The sequence below is a fragment of the Hemitrygon akajei genome, chromosome 1, assembly GCF_048418815.1.
Source record: "Hemitrygon akajei chromosome 1, sHemAka1.3, whole genome shotgun sequence".
Lineage (NCBI taxonomy): Eukaryota > Metazoa > Chordata > Chondrichthyes > Myliobatiformes > Dasyatidae > Hemitrygon > Hemitrygon akajei.
The window spans coordinates 69,609,798-69,634,871 of NC_133124.1; the positions used below are offsets into that span (position 1 = coordinate 69,609,798).

Genomic DNA, 25,074 nt, shown 5'->3' on the forward strand with positions numbered 1-25,074 from the left:
CATTATGTAGCCTTTGCCTTACCACAACTTACATACTAGTAGCTCCACTTTGTTGCAAGTTTGCGAAGTGGTTTGTCTCCAAAATCTTTTTAAAATTTCTACAGCATTCTGTTTGATGTCTCACAGCCTGGTACAGAGGCTTCAATGCACAGGATTGTAAGAGGCTGCAAAAGGTTGTAGATAGCCACTTCCATCATGGGCACAACTCTCCCTACCATTGATGCACCATCAATAACTCTCGGTGACGTGAGGTGAGATATAGGCTTTTATTGGCTGGAAGAAAGAACAAGCAGCAATTGACCACCACACTACATCCTGGAGACTGAGGCCGGGGCTCAGTCTCCAATCGCCTTTATACCGGGGTCCGTGGGAGGAGCCACAGGAGCAGTCAGCGGGGGCAGGGGTGTCCAGACAGGTATACGTAGCTCACCACAACCATCAAGGGCATCCTCAAAAGGCAGTGCCTCAAGAAGGTGGCACCCATCATTAAGAACCTTCACCATTAACAATATGCTCTCTTTTCATTACCATCAGGGAGGAGGTACATGAGGCCAAAGAGCCACACTCAGTGAATAGAAAAAGCTTATTTCCTTCTGTCCTCAGATTTCTGAATGGTCTATAGTATTCAGTGTTCCCCTTTTGCAGTATTTTTTTAACGTTATACAGATGTTTATGTCCTGCCTGTACAGCTGCAGCAAAATAAATTTCACTACGTCAGAGATAACAAAACTGATTCTGATATGATGCTATGTGTCTGTAATGCTGCTGCAAATAAGTTTTTCCATGCACTTGTACAATAACGACACCTGACGATAAACTTGACTTTGGACAGGTACTGTACTGGGTTAGGAAAGGCGCAGAGTGGGTAAAGATGGTAGGTGTAGAAAGGCATCAGGCTCAAAGAAGATGGGCCGAAGGACCTATTACTGGGCAAGAAACTGTTCAACACCGGAACGAGGAGCTGTACCATCTCTACGGCAAATTCCTGTTTCCCGGGTCCAGGGCCAAGAACTCTCATTCGCACCCACACACGAGTAGCGAGCGTGTTCATGCCAGTTCTCAACCTGAGCAAATGCCGGAAAGCCTAAGCATTAGCCGGGGGCGAGGGTGCGACTCGGGCCTGGCCAGGACTTGTACCTAGAGCTACGATTCTTGCCTGGATCTGAGATTGTTCAGAAACTGGGCACTGTCACAAGCCTGGCACTCGGATACCGACCACGCCATTATTTCCCGACGCCAGGCGCGTCCCCAGCCCGCGGCGGACGGAAGAGGCGGGTCTGCGCCGGGCCGGACGGGCGGGGTTGGTGCTCCGGGCGCCGCCGCGGCTGCGCACTGGCGGCGGCGGGAGCGCGCGGACGTTCGGGAACGCGCAGGTGCAGCGGCGGCGGCCCCGGTTCGGGCCCCGGGGAGCTGAGCAAGCGGTGAGGCCGCAGGAGCAGTGGGAGTCGGCGGCCTGAGCCGGGCCCTGCGACCGGGGGCCTGCCGGGCGATGTAAGTGAGCAGCCGGGGAACGAAGTCTGGGAGCCGGTCCTTCCGGGACACTGGTGGCCCGCTGGCCTGCTGAGAGCGGGGGACCGGGCCCCGACAGCGGGGGCTGGGAGAAGGGCGGCCTGGGCCCGTACCGCCAACAATGAGCTCTGCTCACCGATGGGCACCAAGGGGTAACTGGCTGGGTGGCAAAGCTCCGAGCGGCTGCCGTGTCCTCACGTCGCCCCTCTCCGGGTTCAGTTCAAGTCAAACCACTCAGAACACCAGGCACTGGGGGAACATAAACCGGGACGAGGTGTAAATGCTTCACCACAGTGCAGCTGCCAAACATTTAAATCTAAATTTACTACTAGAATATTTCATGAGGAGTTTAAATTTTCTATCAATATTTTACCTTGTAATAGTGGGGAGCAAACACTGGGTACAAGTAAAGCACTTGATAACAAAATTAGATTTGTTATCACTGACTTATATAATGTTAAATTTGTTATTTTGCAGCTTCATTACAGGGCAAAGACATAAAGTTACTATAAGTTACAAAAAAAAAGTAGTGCGAAATAAAATAATAACAAGGTGGTGTCTATGGACTGTTCAGAATTCTGATAGAGGGGAAGAAGCGGTTCCTAAGCTGCCAGAATCAGGTTTATCACTGATATATGTTGTGAAATTTGTTGTTTTACATGTATGTTCTGTGATTATAAATTGGTGCTGTACTGTTGGGTACACATTTGTAGGACTGGTGGTAGAGTACTGGTGAAAACAGGTGTGACCTTATAAAGTGGTAAAGAGTACTGGTGAAGACAGGTTTGCCACAAACCCTCAAATACACATGTTCATTCAGTTGTTCCATTAACATTTATTGATGTCCTAATGTTTCTGCACAGTTGGGGGAGGGGATGCAGAGATTCGAGCTGAGATTTGGTGTGGGGGAAGGGGAGGGAGCCATGTATGTTCCTCTGGAGAGGGAAGAAAATAGCCTGACAGAGAGGAATTGTAGATTCATAGAATTGTAACATGCAACTCATCTGTGTTGACTCAGATGCCTATCTGTGCTTATCCCATTTGCCTGCATTTGGCCCATATACCTCTTAACACTTCCCATCCCTATGCTTGTCGAAATGTTTCTTAAATGTTGGAATTGTATCTGCTACCATTTTTTTTGGCAGCTCGCTCCATATACCCACCATCCTCTGTGGACTCCTATGCTTTCTAGTTTTGGACTCCCATATCCTGAGAAAAAGACTGATTATCTGTTCTATTCCCTTCATAATTTTATAAACCACCTTAAGATCACTCCTCAGTGTCCTTTGGTCTAGGGAAAAGTCACAGCCTACTCAATATATTTTAAGCCCTATAGTCCAGGGAATAACTCTGAATCTTTTCTGCACTCTCTCCATCTAAATTTCAGAGTGGGAAACAGAACTGCACACAATATTCCCAAGTGTGCCTAACTCCCTTGTGCAACTTTAACATGATATCCCAACTCCTTTAGTCAGTGCCTTGGCCAATGAAGGCAAGCATACTATGCACCTTGGTGCCCACTCTGCCTCTGTTGCCATTTTCAGAAAACTGTGTACTTGTTCCCCAACATCTGGCTATTCAATAACACTTTCAAGGTCCTTGGCATTCACTGTGCAAGTTTAACTTCCCTAAATGGATCATTTTGAATTTAGAGAATAAAGAAGGGGAAAGGAAATCCTTGGCAAATAAGGTGAAGGAGAACCTCTCCTTATAGCTGATAACACTCCAATCCAGACAATATCCTGATGAACCACTTCAAAGTTTCTTGTAGCATTGTGACCTGAACTACACACAGTACTCGGAATGTAGCCGATGTTTGTATGGTTGACTGTGACTGCGCCAACTTGAATACTCAATACTCACTGATGAAAGCAAATGTACTCTATGCCTTTATCAACCTACTCACTGGTGTTGTCACTTCCATGGTGCTATAAGTGGCAACACAAGTAGGTGGGATGGATTCATGGGGTGCAAAGCACTTGTCCTTCAGCCATTTCCTTACTTATTTTCCCAGTTCTAGACCTGACCATTAAATCTCCTTTTTTGTGTGATGTGCAAGGTTTCTAAGCATGTCACTAGCATTCTTTTCTAAATCATTAATGTATACAGTACGGCACAAAAGTCTTCAGCACGTATATAGCTCAGGTGCCTAAGACTTTTGCACTGTACTGAATTTGTCAACGTGGAACAGAGCGAGTTTGTAAATCTGGTGGGAGCAAAGGATGTTTGGAATGGTGAGAGTGGAGTGCAGTGGGACAGGTGGCAGAGACTGGGTATGGCACAGGTCCAGATACACCCAGCCCTGAGACACAAGGCAAGGATACGAAATAATTGGTGTATTGATCATTACAGAATGTATGTCTGGTGCTTCCCACTCCCTCCCCTCTTCCCAACCATGATTCCTCTCTCCCTGCACCCTTCCTACTTTCAGTCCACAATAGAGACCCATATCAGAATCAGGTTTACCTTCATTCACATATGTCATGGAATTAATTTTTTTTTGTGGCAGCAGTATAGTGCAATGCATAAAATCACTACAGTACTGTGCAGTGGTCTTAGGCACTCTGGATATACTATAAATATGTGCCTCAGACTTTTGTATAGTACTGTATGACCAGCAATAAAGGACCCACCATTGATCCTTGCAGCAGCCCACTCATCACAAGTCTCCAATCAAACCTCCAATAAAACCTCCAATACTACCCTCTGTCTTGTACAAGCAAGCCAATTTTTATCCAGCTGGTAAGCTCACCCTGAATCCCATGTATCCCAAGCTTCTGAACAAGCTTACCATTCAGACCTTGTCAAAGGCTTCACCAAAGTGTTCACTACTTTCCCTTTGTTGATCTTGGTCACCTCAAAAAAAAATTCTGCCAAATTTGCAAGGTGTGATCTCCCATGAACAAAACCACGTTGATAATCCTCTTTCCACCACAGACACAAGTGAAAAGTGTTCATTTAAAAAAATCACATTAAACCATGGCTCCACAATAGATTGCGGCACTGATACTGAATGTACTTGTAAAATCTCTTAGTATTTTTGTTTATCTCAATTGCTAGAGATATTTTGTGGCTTTTTTGCTTCCTTGACTTCCTTTCTTATTGTATGGCTACATCCCTTATAATTATTATAATGTTCTTCTGCACTGTCTGCTGACCACTGCCCCAGTTCCCTTGATGAAAGGGATAATAGTGAGGTGTCCTTATACAGATTGATATCTTGGCAAGAGTATGTATGCATGTACACCCCAGTTACAGATCAGTGGCTGGATAAACTGACTGATTGCCTTGCCTGTCATAACCAGGAAGGGGCTTGTACTGCAGACCAGCCCTCATTTACATTAAGTATGGCATATTGTGGCAGGTTTTTTTAATCTTGGGATAATGCAAGACCTCTTGAGACCATTAATTTGGCAGGTGCCATAGGAACTGCATTGAGCTTTTGCAAACATTGTTGCATCATCATTAGTTTTTTTTGTGTTGTGGCGTGTTAAACATTTGCCAGGGCAGTGGAGTGAATGCCTATAGTCTGAAAATAAACAGTGCCTTTTCTGTCCTTTTGCTCCTTTTTCAGTTCTGCATGTGATTTCCTTTATGTGTATCAGGCAAGTGATACAAGGTCTCAGCTTTTCTATTAAAGGACTTTGCCTCCAACAGTGTATCACCTCTTAATACTGTACAGAACCGTTAGCCTGGATTTTGTCTTTATACCTTTGGATTTAGTCCCACAACTTCCTGATTGGATAGAACTAATAAACACACAAGTGAAGGGGGAATGGGTAGAGTCAATATGTATTTTGTGATAGGGTCATAAAGCTTTTGACACATTGGTCTTCATAAGTCAAAGTATTGACCAGAGAAATGTTATGTTGATGTTGTATAAGATATTGGCCAAACTTGGAGTATTGTGTACAGCTTTGGTCACTTACTTACAGGAAAGATGTGCATTCATTTTCAACATTTAAGAGAAATTTGGATAGGTACATGGAGGGGTTTGGTTTACACACCATACACCCCATGCAGCCCCATCCATGTACTTATTCAAACTTCTCTTAAATGTTGCAATCAAACCCCCTTCCACCACTTTCAGTGGCAACTCATTCCACACTTACACCACCCTCTGAGTAAAGAATTTTCTCCTTGGGGTGTTCCCATTAAATATTTCACCTTTCACCCTTAACCTATGAGCTCTAGTTTGTAGTCTCACCTAACCTTAATGGAAAAGCCTGCTTGCATTTACCATATCTAGACCCCTCATAATTTTGAATACTTCAGTCGTATCTCCCCTCATTCTCCTACACTTTAGAGAATAAAGTTCTAACCTATTCAACCTTCTTTTGTAACTCTGGTCATAAAGTCTTGGCAACATCCTTGTAAAATTTCTCTGCAGTCTTTCAATTATATTGATATCTTTTCTGTATGTAGGTGATCAAACTGCACACAAAACTGCAAATTAGGCCTCACTAAAATCTTATACAACTTCAAGATAATATCCCAACTCCTATACTCAATACTATAATTTATGAAGGCTAATGTACTGAAAACTTTTTTCGCAAACCTGTCTTATTTGCTGTCCATGACACCCCCCCCCCCCCCCAACCAATCTTGGTGTCTACTGGCCCAGTTTAGCACATTATCAGAATCAGGTTTATTATCACTGGCATTTGTTAACAGCAGCAGTTCAATGCAATACATAAAACAGAAGAAAAAAAGAATAAATAAATAAGCAAATCTTATTTAGTATACTTTATACAGTACACGTATATTGAATAGATTAAAAATCGTGCCAAAAAACCCCAAATACGATATATTAAAAAAGTGAGGTAGTGTCCAAGGGTTCGATGTCTATTTAAGAATTGGAAGGCAGAAGGGAAGAAGCGGTTCCTGAATTGCTGAGTGTTTGCCTTCAGGCTTCTGTACCTCCTACCTGGTTGTAACAGTGAGAAAAGGGCATGTCCTGGTTGCTGGAGGTCCTTAATAATGGATGCTGCCTTTCTGAGACACTGCTCCTTGAAGATGTCGTGGGTACTTTGTCAGCTTTGTAGACTTTGATGAAGCTGACTAAATTTACAACCCTCTGCAGCTTCTTTCAGTCCTGTGCAGTAGCTCCCCTGTCCCAGACTGTGATGCAGCCTGTCAAAATGCTCTCCGTGGTACATCTATAGAAGTTTTTGAGTGTATTTGTTGACAAACCAAATCTCTTCAAACTCCTAATAAAGTATAGCCCCTGTCTTGCCATCTTTATAACTGCATCAATATGTTGAGATGAGGTTAGATCCTCAGAGATCTTGACACCCAGGAACTTGAATCTGCTTAATCTCTCCACTTATGATCCCTCTATGAGGATTTGTATATGTTCCTTCATCTTACCCTTCCGGAAGTCCACAATCAGCTCTTTCGTCTTACTGACATTGAGTGCCAGGTGCTGTTATCATCAAAACATTGATATAGATGACAAACAACAACGAACCCAGCACCAATCCCTGTGGCATGCCACTAGACATAGGCTTCCAGTCACAAAATCAACCATTTACTTCCACTCTTTGGATTCTCCCACTAAGTCAGAGGTTCTTAATTTTTTTTTATGCTGTGGCCCCTTCTGACAGTCCAGTGAAGCCTATGGACCCCTTCTCAGAATAATGTATTGTAACAACTGTAATGTGATATGAAAGTGTCTGTGACTTCTATTGCTGACAAAGTCACAGGTTCTGGTGATACTACTGTTGTTTGTTGCCCACATTCTTAATTGAAGGAAATTATAAATTTCAGTTTCAAGATTCCTGGAAATAAAGATGTAAATTTTTTCCCATCCAAGTTTACAGACCTCTGGAATCTATCCATGGACCCCAGATTAAAAACCCCCGCACTAAGAGTACTTCATCCTGAAACTTCTGGACCAGCCTCCCATGTGGGACTTTGTCAAAGGCCTTGCTAAAGTCCATGTACAGTAGATAAGATCCACTGCCTTTCCCTCAGTGGTAATTTGCTCAAAAATAAGATTTGTTAGACAAAACTACCATGCACAAAGCCATGTTGACTATCCCTAATCAGTCCTTATCTATCCAAATACTTACATATCCTGTCCGTTAAAATACTTACAATTTACCCTTTACTGATAGCTCACTGGCCAATTGTTTCTTAGAGCTGTTCTTGAAGAACAGAACAACATTAGCTATCTTCCAACCCTCCAGTACCTCATGTAGTTAAGGAAGTTTTAAGTAACTCTGCCGGGCCCAATTTCTGCACAAGATCTGAAAAGGCACCTTGTCAGGCCCTAATTTGCCTCCAGATAGCAAGCACTTCCTCTCCAGTAATCTGGAAACAGTTCATGACCCCTCTACTGTTTTGCCTCAGTTATATAGACTCTGTCTTTCAAGTACAATCCATTTAAAGTTCTCCCTTGTCTCTTTCAGCTTCTTGCATAGATGACCAAGCTGATCTTCAGGTGCACCTATTTTGTCGCTTGCTATTTGTTTGCTCTAAATGCAGTATATCTGTGGAAACCCTTGGGTTTCTCCTTTACCTTGTCTACCAGAGCAACCTCATGTCTTGTAGCCCTTCTGGTTTCCTACTTAAGTGTTCTCTTGCATTCCTTGTACTTCTCAAGTACCTTATTTGTTACTACCTGCCTATAGAGGCTAGGCACAACTTTTTTTTTCTTAACCGTGGCCACAATATCTCTCAAACTAAGGTTTCTAAACCTGTTATCCTTGCCTCTTATTCTAACAGGAGCATACAAACTCTGTACTCTCAATATTTCACTTCTGGAGGCCTCCCATTTACCAAGCATTTCTTTGCCGAAAAACAACCTATCCCAGTCCACACCTGCCTAATCTTCCAATGCCATCAAAATTGGCTTTTCTTCATTTAGAATCTTAACCTGAGGTCCAGTCCAATTTTCCTCCACAAATGAAACTAATGGGATTATGACTATTAGATCGTGTTCCCCGACACACATTTTTGTCACCTTCCCTATAGGAGATCCAATGTTTGGACCTCTACAGAAAGAAACTTTCTGAACCCATTTGGCAAACTATCCCATCCAGTCCTTTTACAGGATCAGTCTCAATCAATATGTAGAAAGTTAAAATAATCTACTATCACAATCTTATTTTTCTTTCAACTGTCTGCTATCTCTTCAACTCTGCTTCTTTAAATCCTGCTGAATCTTGGATGCTCTACAACATAATCCCATTAATGTGGTTATCCCTTTCTTATTCAGCTTATGGTTGGACAGGAGAAGTTCTGATTGTTCTACTTGGAGAAAAGGAGGTTAGTCAGAGAGTTATGCAACATAGAATAGGCCCTTTGGACCATGACATCAATGCCTATCATCATACTTACCTGTATGTATGTCAGGGATGGGGTAAGAAGGGGAGGAGGGGCATTAACAGAAGTCAGAGAAGTCAATGTTCATGCCATCAGGTTGGAGGCTACCCAGCCGGTATATAAGGTGTTGTTCCTCCAACCTGAGTTTGGATTCATTTTGACAATAGAGGAGGCCATGGATAGACATATCAGAATGGGAATGGGACGTGGAATTAAAATGTGTGGCCACTGGGAGATCCTGCTTTTTCTGGCGGACCGAGCGTAGGTGTTCAGCGAAACGGTCTCCCAGTCTGCGTCGGATCTCACCAATATATAAAAGGCCACACCGGGAGCACCGGACGCAGTATACCACACCAGCCGACTCACAGGTGAAGTGTCGCCTCACCTGGAAGGACTGTCTGGGGCCCTGAACACCATTTTGGTTAGTCCTGATGAAGGGTCTCGGCCCAAAATGTCGACAGCACTTCTCCCTATAGATGCTGCCTGGCCTGCTGTGTTCCACCAGCATTTTGTGTGTGTTGTTTGAATTTCCAGCATCTGCAGATTTCCTTGTGTTTGTTCCATATTCCCACGACCTTTTGAGAGAAACCTGTCCATAATGTCCTCTTTAAATATCTGTCCTCTCACCTTAAACCTCTGCCCTCTAGGTTTAGACCACCACCATCCAGAGAAAAGATTGTGACCATTCAGGGTGTAGGTAATTTTAAACCTCCATAAGGTCCTCTTTCAGCCTCCTTCACTCCAGGGGAAACAGTCCCAACCGATTCAGGCTGTCCTTGTAACACAGGCACTCTATTTCTGGCAGCGTCATTGTGAATCTTTTCTGTACTGTGAGGGAGTACTCTCCATACACATGTGCATTTTCTCTCCACTCCCCTTCCCTGCCCCCTCCCCTCTCCCCCCTCTCCTCCTCACCCCTCCCTCTCTCTCCTCCTCACTTTCTCTCTCTCCCCCCCCACTCCCTGATCCTCTCCCCCCTCCCCCTCCCTCTCCCCCCTCCCTCCCGCCAGCACTCCCCCTTGCCTGCCCCTCCATCACCCTCTACTGCATCGGTCCTGAAGGGTTTGGCATTGTGGTGTCCCCACAAATGGAATAAATATTCCATTTATTTAGAAATGGGGATATGTAAATGTGTATATGTTTTTTGTGTACTGTATTTAAGGTAGATACTTCTGTTTATTTTGTAAAATGATTGTAACTATATCGTGGGATGTTTTATATCCTAATTCATATGTTGTCTTAAGTGAATTTTGTGGTTAATGATGATATGCGCCGGTGCCTTATAAGAAGTGCCGATAGCTTTCAGTAGGGGAGAGAGAGAGAGATCGAGCTGCCAGGAGTTCACACTCCTCAACATATAGAGCTGTCATTGTGTTTTCTGGTAGTTATCTTTTTGTTAATATTGGTAGCTTTTTGCTCTTTTTCGCTAATTTTTGTAATTTTGGTTTTTGACGCTCCGAATAAACACAGTTGTACTATAGTGCTAAGAAACTCTAGCCATCTTTTTCTTTGGTGAAGACCCACGTATCTGTAGCAAGCGCCCTTTCCAGCTTAATCACATCTTTCTTATAGTGTGGCAACTGGAACTACACACAATACAGCAGGTGTAGTGTCATGAACATCATGTATGGCTTAAATATGATGTACCAACTCTTGCAGACTGTTGAATAGCAATGTGCCAAATGCCACCTTCACCATCCCACCAACCTTTATCGTCACTTTCGGAGAACCTTGTATTTGTACCCCAAGGCTTCTCTTTTCAATAACACTTCCCAGGGTTCTGCCATTCACTACACTCTGTGTCATTCCTAATGTACAGACTTCTCATTTGTCTGAGATAAATTCCATCAGCTAGACCTTACCCGCTTACTCAGTATTGATATCTTGTTGTAATATTAGACAACATTTTTCAATCCCTCATCACCAATTTTGGTATAATGTGCAATCTTATTGACCCTACACTTTAGTCCAATAATTAATATATGACAAAAGAGGCCCCAGCACTGATTCCTGTGGCACACTTTTGGTTGCAGGCCTCTAATATGAAAAATAATCTCTCATTGTATCCACTGGCTCCTTCAACCAAGCCAGTTTTGTATCCATTTTGCTGTTGCTCTTTGGATGTTCCCATGTGTTCTAACCTTCTGAACCAGCCAACCGTATGGGACAATCTGAAAAGCCTTGCTAAAGTCCATGCAGGCATCTACTGCCCTGCCCTCATCAGTCTCGTCTTCGTCACTTGTTAAAAAAATACTCAAGTCAATTTCAAAGCCACTCTGACTACCCCTAATTAGTCCTTGAATTTCCAAATGCAGATAGATCCAATCCCTCAGAATCCCATCTAATAACTTTCCCACCACTGATGTAAGGCTCATTGTCAAATACAGACAGCAAATACTCATTTCAGACCTTGCTCATCTCCTGTGGTTCTGCACATAAATGACTACATTGATCCATAAGGAGACCAACTCTTTCTAGTTACCCTTTTGTTTTTTTTAAACAATCCTCCTTTATCTTGTGTACTCTTCCCAGTACTTTTCAAGGGACTCACTTGATCTCAGATGCCCATACCTGATATATACTATTTTCTTGACCTGATCCTCATCAAACTGAGATCCCAAATCCTGTCAGCCTTGCCTTTCGCTCTCAAGAACATGCTGGCCATGAACTCTTTTTGTTTCACTTTAAAAACTTCCCACTTAGCAGAAGGCCTTTTACCTACATATAGCCTCTCCTAGTCAACTTTTACAAGTTTCAATGCAATTATTCTTTCCCCAATTTAGGACTTTGACTTGTGGACTGGTCTGATTTTTTTCCATGATTTTCATGAAACTAATAGAATTATGGTTTCTGCGCTGTCACTGAGCTTCTTGCCCAGCCTTATTTTCTGGAGGAATTTAGCCCTTTGTCTTGTAGGGCCACCACCAATATGTTGTTTCAGAAATATTTCCTAGACACCCTTAACAAACTATCCTATCTAATTCCTTGGCACTGTGGCAGGTCAGTCAATGTGAGTGAAGTTTAAATCACCTACCTTTATAAACCTATTATTCCTACATTTATCTTTTTTTTCACTTGTTTAAAAATTTTATTACAGGCTGGTCTCACATTTTAGAAAAAGAATCCTAAGATTTTTCCTCCTGTGTGTTTTCGTTTGGCCTCTTCATGGTCCATGATACCAGCTGAGGTCGTGAGAACGAGGTACCCAAACTGACGGGAAGGCAAAAGACTATTCTGCCACCTTCCCAGCTCCTTTACTTGAACATCAAATCTGGGGCTGATGACACCACACTTGTTCAGTCTCCCTGTGAGATTAACAATAATTTTTCCACCCCTGTGATCGTCGATAATTTCAAATTCTCCAATGTAGCCATGCTTCATCATTACAGTCAGGAACCTCACAATCACTTTGGAGCATGGCTGGGTGAGAACCTGGTGTTTTCCACGTTTCTCTGCATTGTTGATGCTTGTAAGGGCATTGGCATGAACGTTCATGCGCACCATAATGCCGGTTCATCAATATGCCGGAAAGAGGAGGAAGGCTTTTCCTGCATTTGTCTATGACCTCCCTACATATTTGCTCCTCTAATTGCTGCTCATTATTGTGGAACCCGTAGTACAATCCCAACAAAGTGATCACTTCTTATTTCTATAGTCTACCTGAATGGCTTCGCTGAACATTTCCCCTAGAATGTCCTCTCTAGGTACTGCCATGATGTTCTCTCTAATCAGTAATTTAGTTCTCCCTCTTCTCTTACTTCCTGCCTATCTGTATCCTGGTACATTAAGCTGCCTTTCCTGCCCAACCCTTAACCATGTTTCTGCCCTAGCTATAATATTACAAAACATTTGCCAATCCTAGCCATGAGTTATATCTGTCTTACCTGTAAAGCTTTTTGCATTACAGTAAATGTAATTTAGTCTCTTGGACCTTCCTCACTCCCTGTTCAGCTGATGCGTAGTCTGCCTTGTAGACTTGCCTTAACTTCTGTATTTACTTCAACTTTTTCAACATAAGAGATTCTACAGGTAGGTGCTAGAAAACCAGAGTAATACTCTCAAAATGGCAGAGGAACTCAACAGGTCAGGCAGCATTCTGATTAAAAAGTCTGGCATCGAAATGTCAACTCTTTTTCTTTCCATAGTTGCTGCTTGACCGGCTGAGTTCCTCCAGCATTTTGGGTGAGCTCATCTGTACCAATAGTACTTAGTATTGCAACCCTTGCCAGAGTAGTCTAAACCCACCAGAGGAGCTCTAAACCTTCCCAAGTAGCATCGGCAAATTTTCCTGCAAGGAGATTGGTCCCTCTCCGGATTAGATGCTACCTTTCGTTCTTGTACAGGTCATCTCTCTTTTCTTCCCTTGGGCTAAATAAACAAAAGCCTGAAAGCAGATACCACCAGGTTGAAGGGTAGCTTCTTTCCCACATAAGAAGAATCTTGATCCATCCTTGAATACGATAAGATGGACTCATGAACTTACCGTATCCCTCTTGATGACATTCAACCTTATTGGCAGTCTGCACTGTACTTGAACTGTAGTACTTTATTCTGAATTCTGTTATTGCTTTTCCCTTGTACTACCTCAATGTACAGATGTGGTGAAATCACCTGTATGAACAGTGTGCATGGCAAGTTTTTCACTGTACTTAGATGCATGATGACAATAATAAACCAATATGCATGTCCCAGAAGAAATTGCAATGATTGAAGAAACTGAATATTTCTGCAAAAGCTCTTGAGCTTTTGCCCTATCCTCCTGTTCCTACCCTTGCTAGCAGTGGGAGTAATCCTCAACTTACTATCATAGAAGTCCTTTTTTTGTAACCTTCAGCCAAACTCTCAAAGTTCAAGGACAATTTGACAGGGACAGACCTACATAATATGTTTAGGAAGGTTACATGAAGGAAAACTGTTGTCATGAGCTGATACAGATGCAGATTTCAGGTTTCAGATGAGGGATATGGGAGATATGACAATGGACTGCTTGACCTTGGAAGTTGCTGTGTACAGAGGAGGTGGAAGAAAATATAAGCAACAATTGGAAAGGAAATTGGATAAGCATTTGAAAGCAGTGAGATTAGAGCAGTTAAATAAGGCTGACTGGTGTACTGTACTAAGAGTAGATATGGCTTTTGATGGACTGAATGGCCTATTATGTTAAAGGATTCTAAATGTAATGACTCTAGTACTAGTCTGTGTGTGGTGTTAGATGTTTGTTACCATGTTAGATTTTACAACTGCTGTTCTGTGCTTCCTCTAGGTTTCTGCTATCGTCCACACTCCCTCGAGGTGAGCTGTACCTAAGATGCAAAGGTTGCCTCTGCACTGTTTCAGGTCTCTGCTGCCAAGGAGGAAAGGCGTTTTGCTGCTAGAGAGACTGACTCACTTTGGCCTGAGCTGCTTCCTTCGTTTCTTCCACCTGGCCTGCTGCTGCGCTATCCCCTGCCCTCTGCCGAGCTGGGGTATGATGTACGCAGCCCATTACCACGCCTGCAAGTCGCAAAACACCTGGGCCGCATATTTGGAACACTTCCCTCACCTGCACCAGGGAAGGCACAATGGACACAAGCAAAACCGCCATCACCACCACCACCACCATCACCGCATCAAGAAGAAAACCTGGAACTTCATCCATGAGAAGATGAGCTACGACACATTCTTCACCATGAAGCGGCTGATCGACCGCTCACGGACTGTGGGTGAGGTGTTACGCTGGGTGACGCAGAACCCTGGAAAGATCTCCTACAACCATTACCCTATTGCTCTGCAGAAGATTGGCCAGGTCCTGCAGCAGAGAACTGGAGGGGCCAATGAGGAGACCATCCACAGCCAAATGTTGGAACTGGAGGAGTTCCAGACACTTTGTAACTCCATTGTGGCAGACTGCTCCAAGTTCGACAACTTCAGTATTGTGAACTGTCTGTATGCAGTTGCTGCTTTGGGTAAGAAAGAGGCTCAATTCTTCCCCCTTCCTTTCTGTATTGAAAGCCAGAGATGAGGGGGTCATATTTCTCAGTCAAGTAATCCTCAAGAAAAAGCCTTTCACAGAATATTTTCTTTCATTTACCACAGCTAAAATCACCATCTCCACTCTGGCACTTAAATCCCTCTGCAAGGAAGGGTGCTTGCTAAACTTTCCCATTAACTTTACATGATTTGTGTTCAAGGACACCAATGCTTTCCAAATTTCTTTTCATTCATATTTTAAGCTGTTATATTTTCTCCATCGAAGAGAATTTTCCACATTCTGTTCCATCTACTTTGTCTGTGCCCATTCATATAACATTGCACTTGGTTTCCTCATATAGATCATTGATGTGGACTGTGAATAGCAAATGCCCCAGTAAGTACTCCACTGCTCACTGTCTCCCAACCCATATATTCCTGTCCTCAATTCATGTTAATGTTGTCCCCAATACCATGTCCTCTAATTTTGTTTAATATATGGAACCTTATCAAACTGCATTAGCTAATTAACTCTTATCTATCTTGCCGGCTTCAAAGTATCCAACAGATTTGTCAAGCACAATTTTGCATTCACAAACACACATTGATTCTATATAGTTACAAACGAGAAAATTTGCTGATGCTGGAAATCCAAAATGCTGGAGGTTGTCAGCAGGCCAGGTATCATCTATGGAAAAGATTATAGTCACATTTCAGGCCAAAACCCTTCGGCAGGACTGGAGGGGAAAAAAAAATTCCTCAGCTTTTTTTCCCCCTCCAGTCCTGCCAAAAGGTTTTGGCCCGAAATGTCAACTGTGCTCTTTTCCATAAATGCTGCCTGGCCTGCTGAGTTTCTCCAGCATTTTGTGCGTGTTGCTCTTGATTCTATCTAGTCCTATTGTCATTGCCTTTATAAAGCATCCAATATTTCCCATACCACTGATGTCAGGTTACTTGGTCTGTTGTTCCCTGTTTTCTCACCTATATTATGGGATTTCTTCCAATCTTTGTGGACCATTCTAGAATACAAGTAGTTTTGGAAGATAACTACCAGTGCATCCACCATCTCCACAACCACCACCATCATAAACTCCTGATCCGACTTCTGTTTTTTTGTAGTTAAATTAATCTTCTCTGTTGCCTTTACCACAGTCAGGGCTATCCCACACCCTTTTACTTTGTGTCTAAATATTAGGGATCATGAACTATTTAATTCCTAAAGTTGATTACTTTGCAATCATATCTGTGTCCATTTTCATTGTTTCTGTGCCATGAGCTCTCACCTTTTCCATAAATTCTATGTGCATTCAGATAACGAGCCTTAAGTTTCTGTCTGTGCATTATTTTTTGCTGCTCTGACTGTAAGTGGTAGCCCATTTATATTTTCTTTCCCTTCCTAACAGACTGATTATCATTGACTGTTTTTTCCCTCCCTGGTCCATCCTTTTGTCATTTCTCTTGAACTGTTTTAAATCCCATCCCTACCCTCAGAGATTTTTTAAAAATAAGTTGTCTACTATCTCAAGGAACTTTTCAGAGAGTGAATTATACCAGCCATGATCAGATAAAGGCTGCTACAAGAGTAATCCAATAATCTAAGGGGTCTTTAATCTGTTTACAGATAAGGCAAACCAAGCTTCCTACCATGAGCACAGTAGTATTGAGGCATGTCCTCCTGTTCTAAATCTGTGCTACTTCCATCAGGGAATAAAGAATTCTGCAGAGAGATCCTGCGGAGTCTGGCTGAAGGCAGCCGCTAGCAGCAGCAACAGTATGTGGAATTACTGCTGTTTGACCTTGTGCTCGCTCTCTGGTGGCAGCTGAGTGCCGCCTCTCATTCAGTAAATATCCAGGATTCTTTCACTCCCATTTACAGCAGCAGAGTTCCCTCTGCCAAAGTGAGACAGCATGGAACTGGAATCAACCAGTTGTTCACCTGAACAGTCACTGCATGCCACTGGGCTGTCTTATGTGGAAGAAATCACTCGTGTCTAAAATGGTGCCCACAAGCACACTCTTGTGAGTTGTACACAGTCAATAAGTTACTGAAGAATGCATGAAATCTAGAATCTGTGGGGCTTGCTCAGAGTGCACAAGTATAAGAGTAAGAGACACTCAGGATGGGATACATGGCTCTTCAAGTCTGTTGTCATTCAGTGAGAACGTCACGTTTGACCTTGCACTCCATTTGTAACTGTTGTATAGAAATCCATCTAGTAAAGTAACTGGGAATGTAACTGGTTAAGAGCAGGGTATGAAATGTGTAAACTGGTGATACAGGGTTTCTACCCAAAGTGTCCACAATTTCTTTCATCCCTCTACTGCTATTTAACCCAGTGGATTTGTTTCTCCACGTTGTGGCATCTGCAGTCTCTTGTGTCTCCAAATGTAAATTAAATTCAATTTAAAACTTCTGGAAGTAAAATTCTGGTCTCATTAAAATTGAAATGGGGCATGCTCTCTTCTTATTACTACCATCAAGGTGGAGGCACAGAATTCTGTTTCTCAATGATTTAGATATAGCTTCTTCCCATTTTCTATTAGATTTCTGAATCATGCATGAACTCACAAACACTATCTTGACATTCCATTTTAAAAAAATATAATTAATAGTATTGTTTGTTTTTGCATTGTACTGTTGCCACAAAATAACAAATGATCACTATCCTATATGAAGTGAAACAGACTCGAATCTGATCTGTCATAGAATCTTAACTGTTTCACTGCTGTGTACAAGGCAAGGAAACATGCTCATATGGACTGATACTCCATTCCTGTACCACCCTGCATGGCTGTCCCCAAAGCAAATATAAAACAGTACAGCGCTGGAAAAGGCCCTTTGGTCCACGAAGCACAATGTCTGTGCTGAGTATAATGTCAAATTAAATTAATCCTTTCTGTCTGTACATGATCCATATCCTTTCCTTGAACATTCAGTTGCCAATCTGAGAGTCTGTTGAATGTATCATATCTGTTTCCACCACCATCCCTGGCAAATCCATTCCAGGCACTCATCACTCTCTGTTTTAAAAAAAAGCTTGCCTGCACATCCCCTCTAAGCTTTCCCTTTTGTACCTTAAAGTTATGCCTTCTGTTTTTCAATATTTCTATCCTGGTGGGAAAAGACTCTAATTTATCCTATCACTGTTTCTCATAATTTTGTAAATTTCGGTCAGGTCTCCCCTCAGCCTCTGGAGCTCCAGAGATAACAACTGAGTTTGTCCAACCTTTCTTTATAGTTAATATTGTCTGATCCAAAAAGCATCTGTAATGGGGCAACCAGAACACCACACAATACTTCATGTACAGTTTCACCAAAGTTTTATATCTCTGGAGCATGACTTTCTAACTTTTTAAGCTCTATGCCCTAGCAACAAAGGCAAGCATTTCATACATCTTCTATACCACCCTATTTGTGTGCATTGCCACTTTCAGGGGGGTATGGACTGGGAGACCCCTCCCCCAACCCCACTGAAGCAGCCCTTGGCTGTAGGTAATAAAGACTAGACATGTTGACTCTGCCCACATCAAATCAACATTGGCTCTTTCTCTGCGTCTAACTTTCTCTTCTGCTGGCAGGTCTTCCCAGTGATTCCAAGATTGTTCAGGTCCTGGAGGAGGAGTCGCGAGTCCGGCTCACTCAGTTCAACCAGAAAGATGTCTCCATGGTTTTCAGCAGTGTCATGAAACTGCATCGGTCCACACAGCACCCGCTAGTTGAGAGCTGCCTCGCTGGCTTGGAGAAGAACATTGAGAAGGAGCGTCATCCCCAGACTCTTTTCCTCTTGCTCTCTTACTACAGATTAAAGTCACAGGCGCTGCAGTCTGACTCCTACACTAGTGAGCAGCTTCTCAACAACCGCAAGATTCTGCGGCTGGTCAAGCACACACTGGGGCACGTTGCCAATGTGAGGGACCATGAGATGACCCTGCTGGATGAGATGCTCGCCACATGTTGTCGGGAGGCCAGCAATAAGTCACTGGAACTGATCTTCAGTTCTCATATCTTCTATGAAAATAGGCAGGAAAAATTCATCAGCAGCCTGGCAGGTAGGAAACTGCTACCCTTTTAGGTCAGTAAAAGTGCTGCCCAACAATAAATGTACAGACAATGTTTTCAGCCCTGAGCTCCAACCAGCAGTGACTTGTATAAATGCAGGTAACTCTGTAATGCTCCGAAAGAATGCACTGTTACTTATGAAAATACAGATGCAAACCTAAGCATGTGCAGAAGTCTCATTAGGCATAGAGTAATACAGCATTAAACAGTCCCATTGGCCCAACTTACCTATGCCAGTCAGGGTGCCCTCCTAAACTATTCCCATTGCCCATGTTTGATCCATATCCATGCGCTTGTCCAGATGTCTTTTTAACATTGTTATTGTACCTCCCTCCACTGCTTCCTCTTGCCATATACACACCACATTCTGTGGAGAAGTTGCCCTTAGGGTCACTTTGAATCTTCCCCCCCCCCACCCCACCCCAACCTTAAACCGATGACCTTTTTCCCTGGGAAAAAAACTCCATGCACCCTATCTATACTCCTCATGACTTTATACACCTCTATAAGGTCACCCCTCAGTTTTCAAATTTCCAAGGGGTGAAGTTATACCTTGGCCAACCTTTTCCTATTAACTCATCTTTTTGAGTCCTGGCAACACCCTCATAAATCTCTTCAGTTCATTCAGTATCATCTTTAGTATTGCACAGTTTTTATCTAAATGATGTTCAAATGATCCTTCACTGGATCCAGAACTGGCTTGCCCACAGAAGGCAAAGAGTGGTTGTTGACGGGTCATATTCTGCATGGAGGTCGGTCACCAGTGGAGTACCTCAGGGATCTGTTCTGGGACCATTACTCTTCGTGATTTTTTTAAATGACCTGGATGAGGAAGTGAAGGGATGGTAAGTTTGCTGATGACACAAAGGTTGGAGGTGTTGTGGATAGTGTGGAGGGCTGTCAGTGATTACAGCGGGACATTGATAGGATGCAAAACTGGGCTGAGAAGTGGCAGATGGAGTTCAACCCAGATAAGTGTGAAGTGGTTCATTTTGTTAAGTCAAATATGATGGCAGAATATAGTATTAATGGTAAGTCTCTTGGCAGTGTGGAGGTTCAGAGGGATCTTGGGGTCCGAGTCCATAGGACGCTCAAAGCGGCTGTGCAGGTTGACTCTGTGGTTAAGAAGGCATATGGTGTATTGGCCTTCATCAATTGTGGAATTGAATTTAGGAGCTGAGAGGTAATGTTGCAGCTATATAGGACCCAGGTCAGACCCCACATGGAGTACTGTGCTCAGTTCTGGTCACCTCACTACAGGAAGCATGTGGAAGCCATAGAAAGGGTGCAGAAGAGATTTCCAAGGATGTTGCCTGGATTGGGGAGCATGCCTTATGAGAATAGGTTGAGTGAACTCGGCCTTTTCTCCTTGGAGTGAAGGAGGATGAGAGGTGACCTGATAGAGGTGTAAAAGATGATGAGAGGCATTGATCATGTGGCTAGTCAGAGGCTTTTTCCCAGGGCTGAAATGGTTGCCACAAGAAGACACAGGTTTAAGGTGCTGGGGAGTAGGTACAGAGGAGATGTCAGGGGTAAGGTTTTTCTTAGAGTGGTGAGTGCATGGAATGGGCTACCGGCAATGGTGGTGGAGGCGGATACGATAGGGTCTTTTAAGAGACTTTTACATGGAGCTTAGTAAAATAGAGGGCTATAGGTAAGCCTAGTAATTTCTAAGGTGGGGACGTGTTCGGCACAACTTTGTGGGCTGAAGGGCCTGTATTGTGCTGTAGGTTTTCTATGTTTTATCTGGGTATCAGTGCAGAAATTAATCACTAATCCTTGTACTCCTTCTCACGGCCTTTAGAAACAAGCTATCATTAGGTCAGTGTCCCTCTTTTCACCTGAAGTTACAGCTACCCCTGTTACCTCAATCCTTGCATCACCTTCAGCATGTGCACCAGACTTCACAATGCTAAAACTATCAAAGTTGAGGTCAGTTCTTTGTGTGTGTTTGTACAGACAGCTCTTAACAGAAATCCCTGCTTGAAGTTAGAAGCATGATGCAGTCTAACATTCCTGGTGCTTTCTGCATTGTCATCTGGGATATCAAAGCCACTGGGCTGAAGAGAATCACAGCTTAAAATATGTTTTTTTCTGTTTTAGAGGAACTTCCTAAAAAGGTGGACAGCATCACCCCTTATACCATGGCCCTGATTGCAAAATATATTGCCCGTCATCGACTGCGTGAGGGCAAACTTCTGGACACGATTGCAGAGTTCCTAATCAAAAAGGGTGACTACCTGGACAGTAAGGTAATGACTCCCAGCTGTATGAACCAAGGGAAATCCCCCTCTGGGGTAATAGCAGGGCTGAAGGAGGGAATTAAAGGTCACTAAGGAGTCTCTAACAAAGAAATGGTGCACGGTATCTGAAGGGATGAGGATAGTGATCGCTGAAGCTTTTTATGCAGAAATACAGCACAGAAACAGGCCCTTCCTGCCCAATTACACCAATGGTGACTAACTAACCTACTAACCAGTACGGCTTTGGAATATGCGAGGAAACTGGAGCACCTGGAGGAAACCCATGGATTTACAGGGAGAACATACAAACTCCTTAAGGATAGTTCAATCACAAATGAGGAAATCTGCAGTTGCTGGAAATCCAAGCAACACACACGAAATGCTGAAGGAACTCAGCAGGCCAGACAGCATCTGTGGAAAAGAGTACAGTTGATGTTGCGGGCTGAGACCCTTCAGCAGGACTGGAGACAAAAAGATGAAGAGTCAGCGTTGAAGGTTGGGGGGAGGGGAGGGAGAAACACAAGGTGATAGGTGAAACCGGGAGAGAGGGGTGAAGTAAAGAGCTGGAAATTGATTGGTGAAAGAGATACAGGGCTGGAGAAGAGGGAATTTTATAGTAGAGGACAGAAGGCCATGGAAGAAAGAAAAAGGGGGAGGAGCACCAGAGGGAGGTGATGGGCAGAGAGGCGAGAGAGGGAAAACTGGATGGGGAATGGTGGAGGAAGGGGGGGGGGGCACAGCTTGAAGTTCAAGAAATCAGTGTTCATGCCATCAGGTTGGAGGCTACCCAGACGGAATCCTCAAACCTGAGTGTGGCCTCATCGAGACAGTAGAGAAGGCCATGGATAGGTACGTTGGAATGGGAAGTGGAATTAAAATGGGTGGCTACTGGGAGATCCCGCTTTTGCTGGCGGTTGGAGCATAGGTGCTTGGCGAAGCAGTCTCCCAATCTACGTTGGCTCTTACTGATATACAGGAGGCTACACTGGGAGCCCGGACACAATGTATGACGCCGACATACTCACAGGTGAAGTGTCACCTCACCTGAAAGAACTGTTCGGAGCCCTGAGTGGTAGTGAGGGAGGTGGTGTAAGGCCAGGTATCGCACTTGCTTTACTTGCGAAGTTAAGTGCCAAGAGGGAGATCAATGGGGAGGGACAAATGGACAAGGGAGTCGCATAGGGAATGATCCCTGTAGAAGGCAGAAAGTGGGTACAGGCATAGGTGCTGCCTGGCCTGCTGAGTTCCCCCAGCATTTTGTGTGTGTTCCTTACAGATAGTGGTGGAATTGAATCCAGGTCATTGGCGTTGTAGTAGCGTAATGCTAAACGTTACACCACCATAGTTTTCTGGAGATACTGTGAGTGTCGAGAGAGTCGTACAGCACAGAAACAGGCCTTTCTGTGTCTCTTCATATCCACGCTGGCACTTTTGCCCATCAACACTAATCCCATTCACTTGCATTGTGTCTGGATCCTTCTATGCCTTTCCTATTTAAGCATCTAAACGTCTCCTGAATACAGTAATTGTATATAATTCCACCATCCCCTCTGGCAATGTTTTACAGATATACACAAAACAAAAGAAATGCAAACAAGAACAAGCTTGAGGTCAGTCAGCCCTCAAGCTGCTCGGCCAGTCAATTTCATGGCCTCAGCACTACTTTCTTGTATCAGCCTTTTGATTCCTTTAATATCTGAATCTATCAGTCCATCTTGAATATATTTAGCACCTGACTCCATAGTCTCTGAAGGTAGAGAATTCCAGAGATTTACTGCCCTTCAATGAAGCAATCACTTCTCACACTGGTTGATTATTTACTTAGGGACTGTGATCCCTGGTTGTAGATACCCCAGCCAGCGGGACATCAGCCTGACATTCACCCTTTCAAGGTCTATGGACAGGAGGGCAACACTAGGATGCTCCCAGTGTCAGAGTCCCGGGGAGGGCAGAGGTGGCTGGGGATGGGGAGAGTTTCCCGGTGATTAACTTGTTTTTCTCAGAGGGTTCTGTCAGTCTATGTGTGATGCTGGTCAGGGGTACACAAGTCTTGCTAATGGATCTGTAAATAAGTGATTAGGGACAGAGCCAAGGTCAGCCAGTGTAAATAATGGTTTCTCCTAAAGTAAGTTGCCAGATTTTACATACATTCTCATGTTGAAAAATCTGAATGAATGCTTAGATTAGATTAGTGAATTATTTCATTATTATATGTACAGATGTATTGTAAAAACTTGCCTTTCACACTGTATATACAGATAATTTTATTATGACAGTGCATTGAGGTAGTACAAGGTAAAAAATATAACAGAATGCAGAATAGAATGTAAAAGCTCCAGAGAAAGTACACTGCAAGGGCAATAACATGCAAAGATGTTAGTAGATTGTGAGGTCAAGACTCCATCTTATTGTACCAAGGAACCATTCACTAGTGTTAAAAGTGGGATGGAAACTGTTCTTGAGCCTGGCAGCATGTGCTTTCAGGCTTTTTTTTTTTAAATATATTTTTTTATTGTTTTCAAATAGTTACAGAATAAATGTGTATAAAAAAAAGTGTTACCCAGCCCCCCTCCCCTTAACCCCTCCCCCCTAACATCCCTATTAAAGAAATAAGAAAGAAAATAAAAGGGAATGCCTGGATGTTGGAAGATCCCCACATGCCCCACGGAGTTCTCATTTTTTTAATATATGTTAAAATCCTTTTTCTTTTTACTGGCCCATTAAGTCCATTAACATTAAAACTTAAAAAATTTAGTAGATTAGTCATTATTTTTTATTATTATATTACTCCAATCTATAATAATACCTAATCTTTCCACTTTCGTGGTATCCTGGGAAATCTTTATAAAAATCTCCATGTTGCTATGTGTGTCTTCACCAATCATCCAGGCAAAAAGATAGAAAAAAATTAAAATATAAAGAAAAAAAACCCAAAATACCCCCCCTACTAATGTTGTGGAGAAAAATCACAACATTACCCCCCTCTGCTGTACGGGTCATGGCAACCGCCATGATTACACACGTGAATCCCGCAGTAACCGATCCACAGCCTCCCAGCCCCCCCGCAACATAGAAAAGTATATGTATAAGAGAAAAAAAAATACTATTCTCATTTAGTATTTCTAAAATTTTGCTTTTCTCTTCTATAATATCCATAAATGTCCATTCCTTCTGTTCCTTGGGTCAATCTTCATCTTTAATCCATTACGTTTGGAAGCCTCTATGTGTAATTAGCGAATAGATGGAAGTTCTTGTACAAACTCCTCCGCTTTTCGATAATCGGAAAAAAAAAAAATTTCCCTCCTCCAAAAAAATTATCAGTGTTGCTGGATGACGCATTGTAAATTTATAACCCTTTTCCCATAAGGCTTTTTTCACTGGGTTAAATTCCTTCTTTCTCTTCAACAGGTTGTAACTTATATCAGGATAAAATAGAACTGGTTTCCCTGCTATCATCAGTGGCCCGTTTCTATTTTTGGCACATTGGGCAGCGGCCTTCAGGATCTTTTCTTTGTCTTGGTATCGTAAGCATTTTATCAAAATTGATCGTGGGTTTTGATCAGCTCGAGGTCTTGACCTTAAAGATCTATGCGCCCTTTCAATCTCAATTGGAGTTTCTCTTTCCATTTTCAATTTTTTAGGGATCCAGTTTTGAAAAAAATTTATTGGATCTTCTCCTTCTATATCTTCTTTAAGTCCAACAATTTTAATATTATTTCGTCTACTGAGATTTTCAAGCTTATCAATTTTTTCCATAAATTGTTTTCTTTCTGATGTCCAAGCAGTATTTTCCTTTTCTATTTTGTCCATTCTTTCAACCATGTCTTCCGTTGTAGTTTCCAAGTCCTTAATTCTTTTTCCCATTTTTTTCTGTCTCTTTGTCGTTTTATTAAGCATAATCTCCATTTTGGTCATTTTTTTTTCGAGTCTTTTTTGATTATTTTTAATTACTTTTAATGTGTCTAATTTACGCATTATTTGCCT

The 25,074-nt window shown here is 42.9% G+C and overlaps 2 protein-coding genes across 4 annotated transcripts in view; one reads left to right on the forward strand and one right to left on the reverse strand.

Annotated features, from left to right (window-relative positions):
* The first annotated feature begins 1,326 nt into the window (after nt 1-1,326).
* The window catches only part of fastk (Fas-activated serine/threonine kinase), a 70,550-nt gene continuing 46,802 nt past the window's right edge, over nt 1,327-25,074 (forward strand). For 2 of the 3 annotated variants that reach the window (XM_073044988.1, XM_073044997.1), the window contains exons 1-4: nt 1,327-1,491; nt 14,102-14,783; nt 18,367-18,837; nt 20,951-21,099. In XM_073044988.1, the coding sequence (XP_072901089.1) occupies nt 14,147-14,783; nt 18,367-18,837; nt 20,951-21,099 (1,257 nt within the window). In that variant the 5' untranslated portion in view covers nt 1,327-1,491; nt 14,102-14,146. The remainder of the gene's footprint in view (nt 1,492-14,101; nt 14,784-18,366; nt 18,838-20,950; nt 21,100-25,074) is intronic. The other variant, XM_073044978.1, reaches the window with a different exon arrangement.
* Nucleotides 11,897-12,364, reverse strand: LOC140731368 (small ribosomal subunit protein uS8-like). The gene has a single exon (XM_073052908.1). The coding sequence runs from the start codon at nt 12,340-12,342 to the stop codon at nt 11,950-11,952; it is 393 nt and encodes a 130-aa protein (XP_072909009.1). The 5' UTR covers nt 12,343-12,364; the 3' UTR covers nt 11,897-11,949.

Coding starts and splice junctions, on each gene's coding strand:
- LOC140731368 (XM_073052908.1), bottom strand. CDS start 12,342: ATGGTGCGCATGAACGTTCATGCCAATGCCCTTACAAGCATCAACAAT.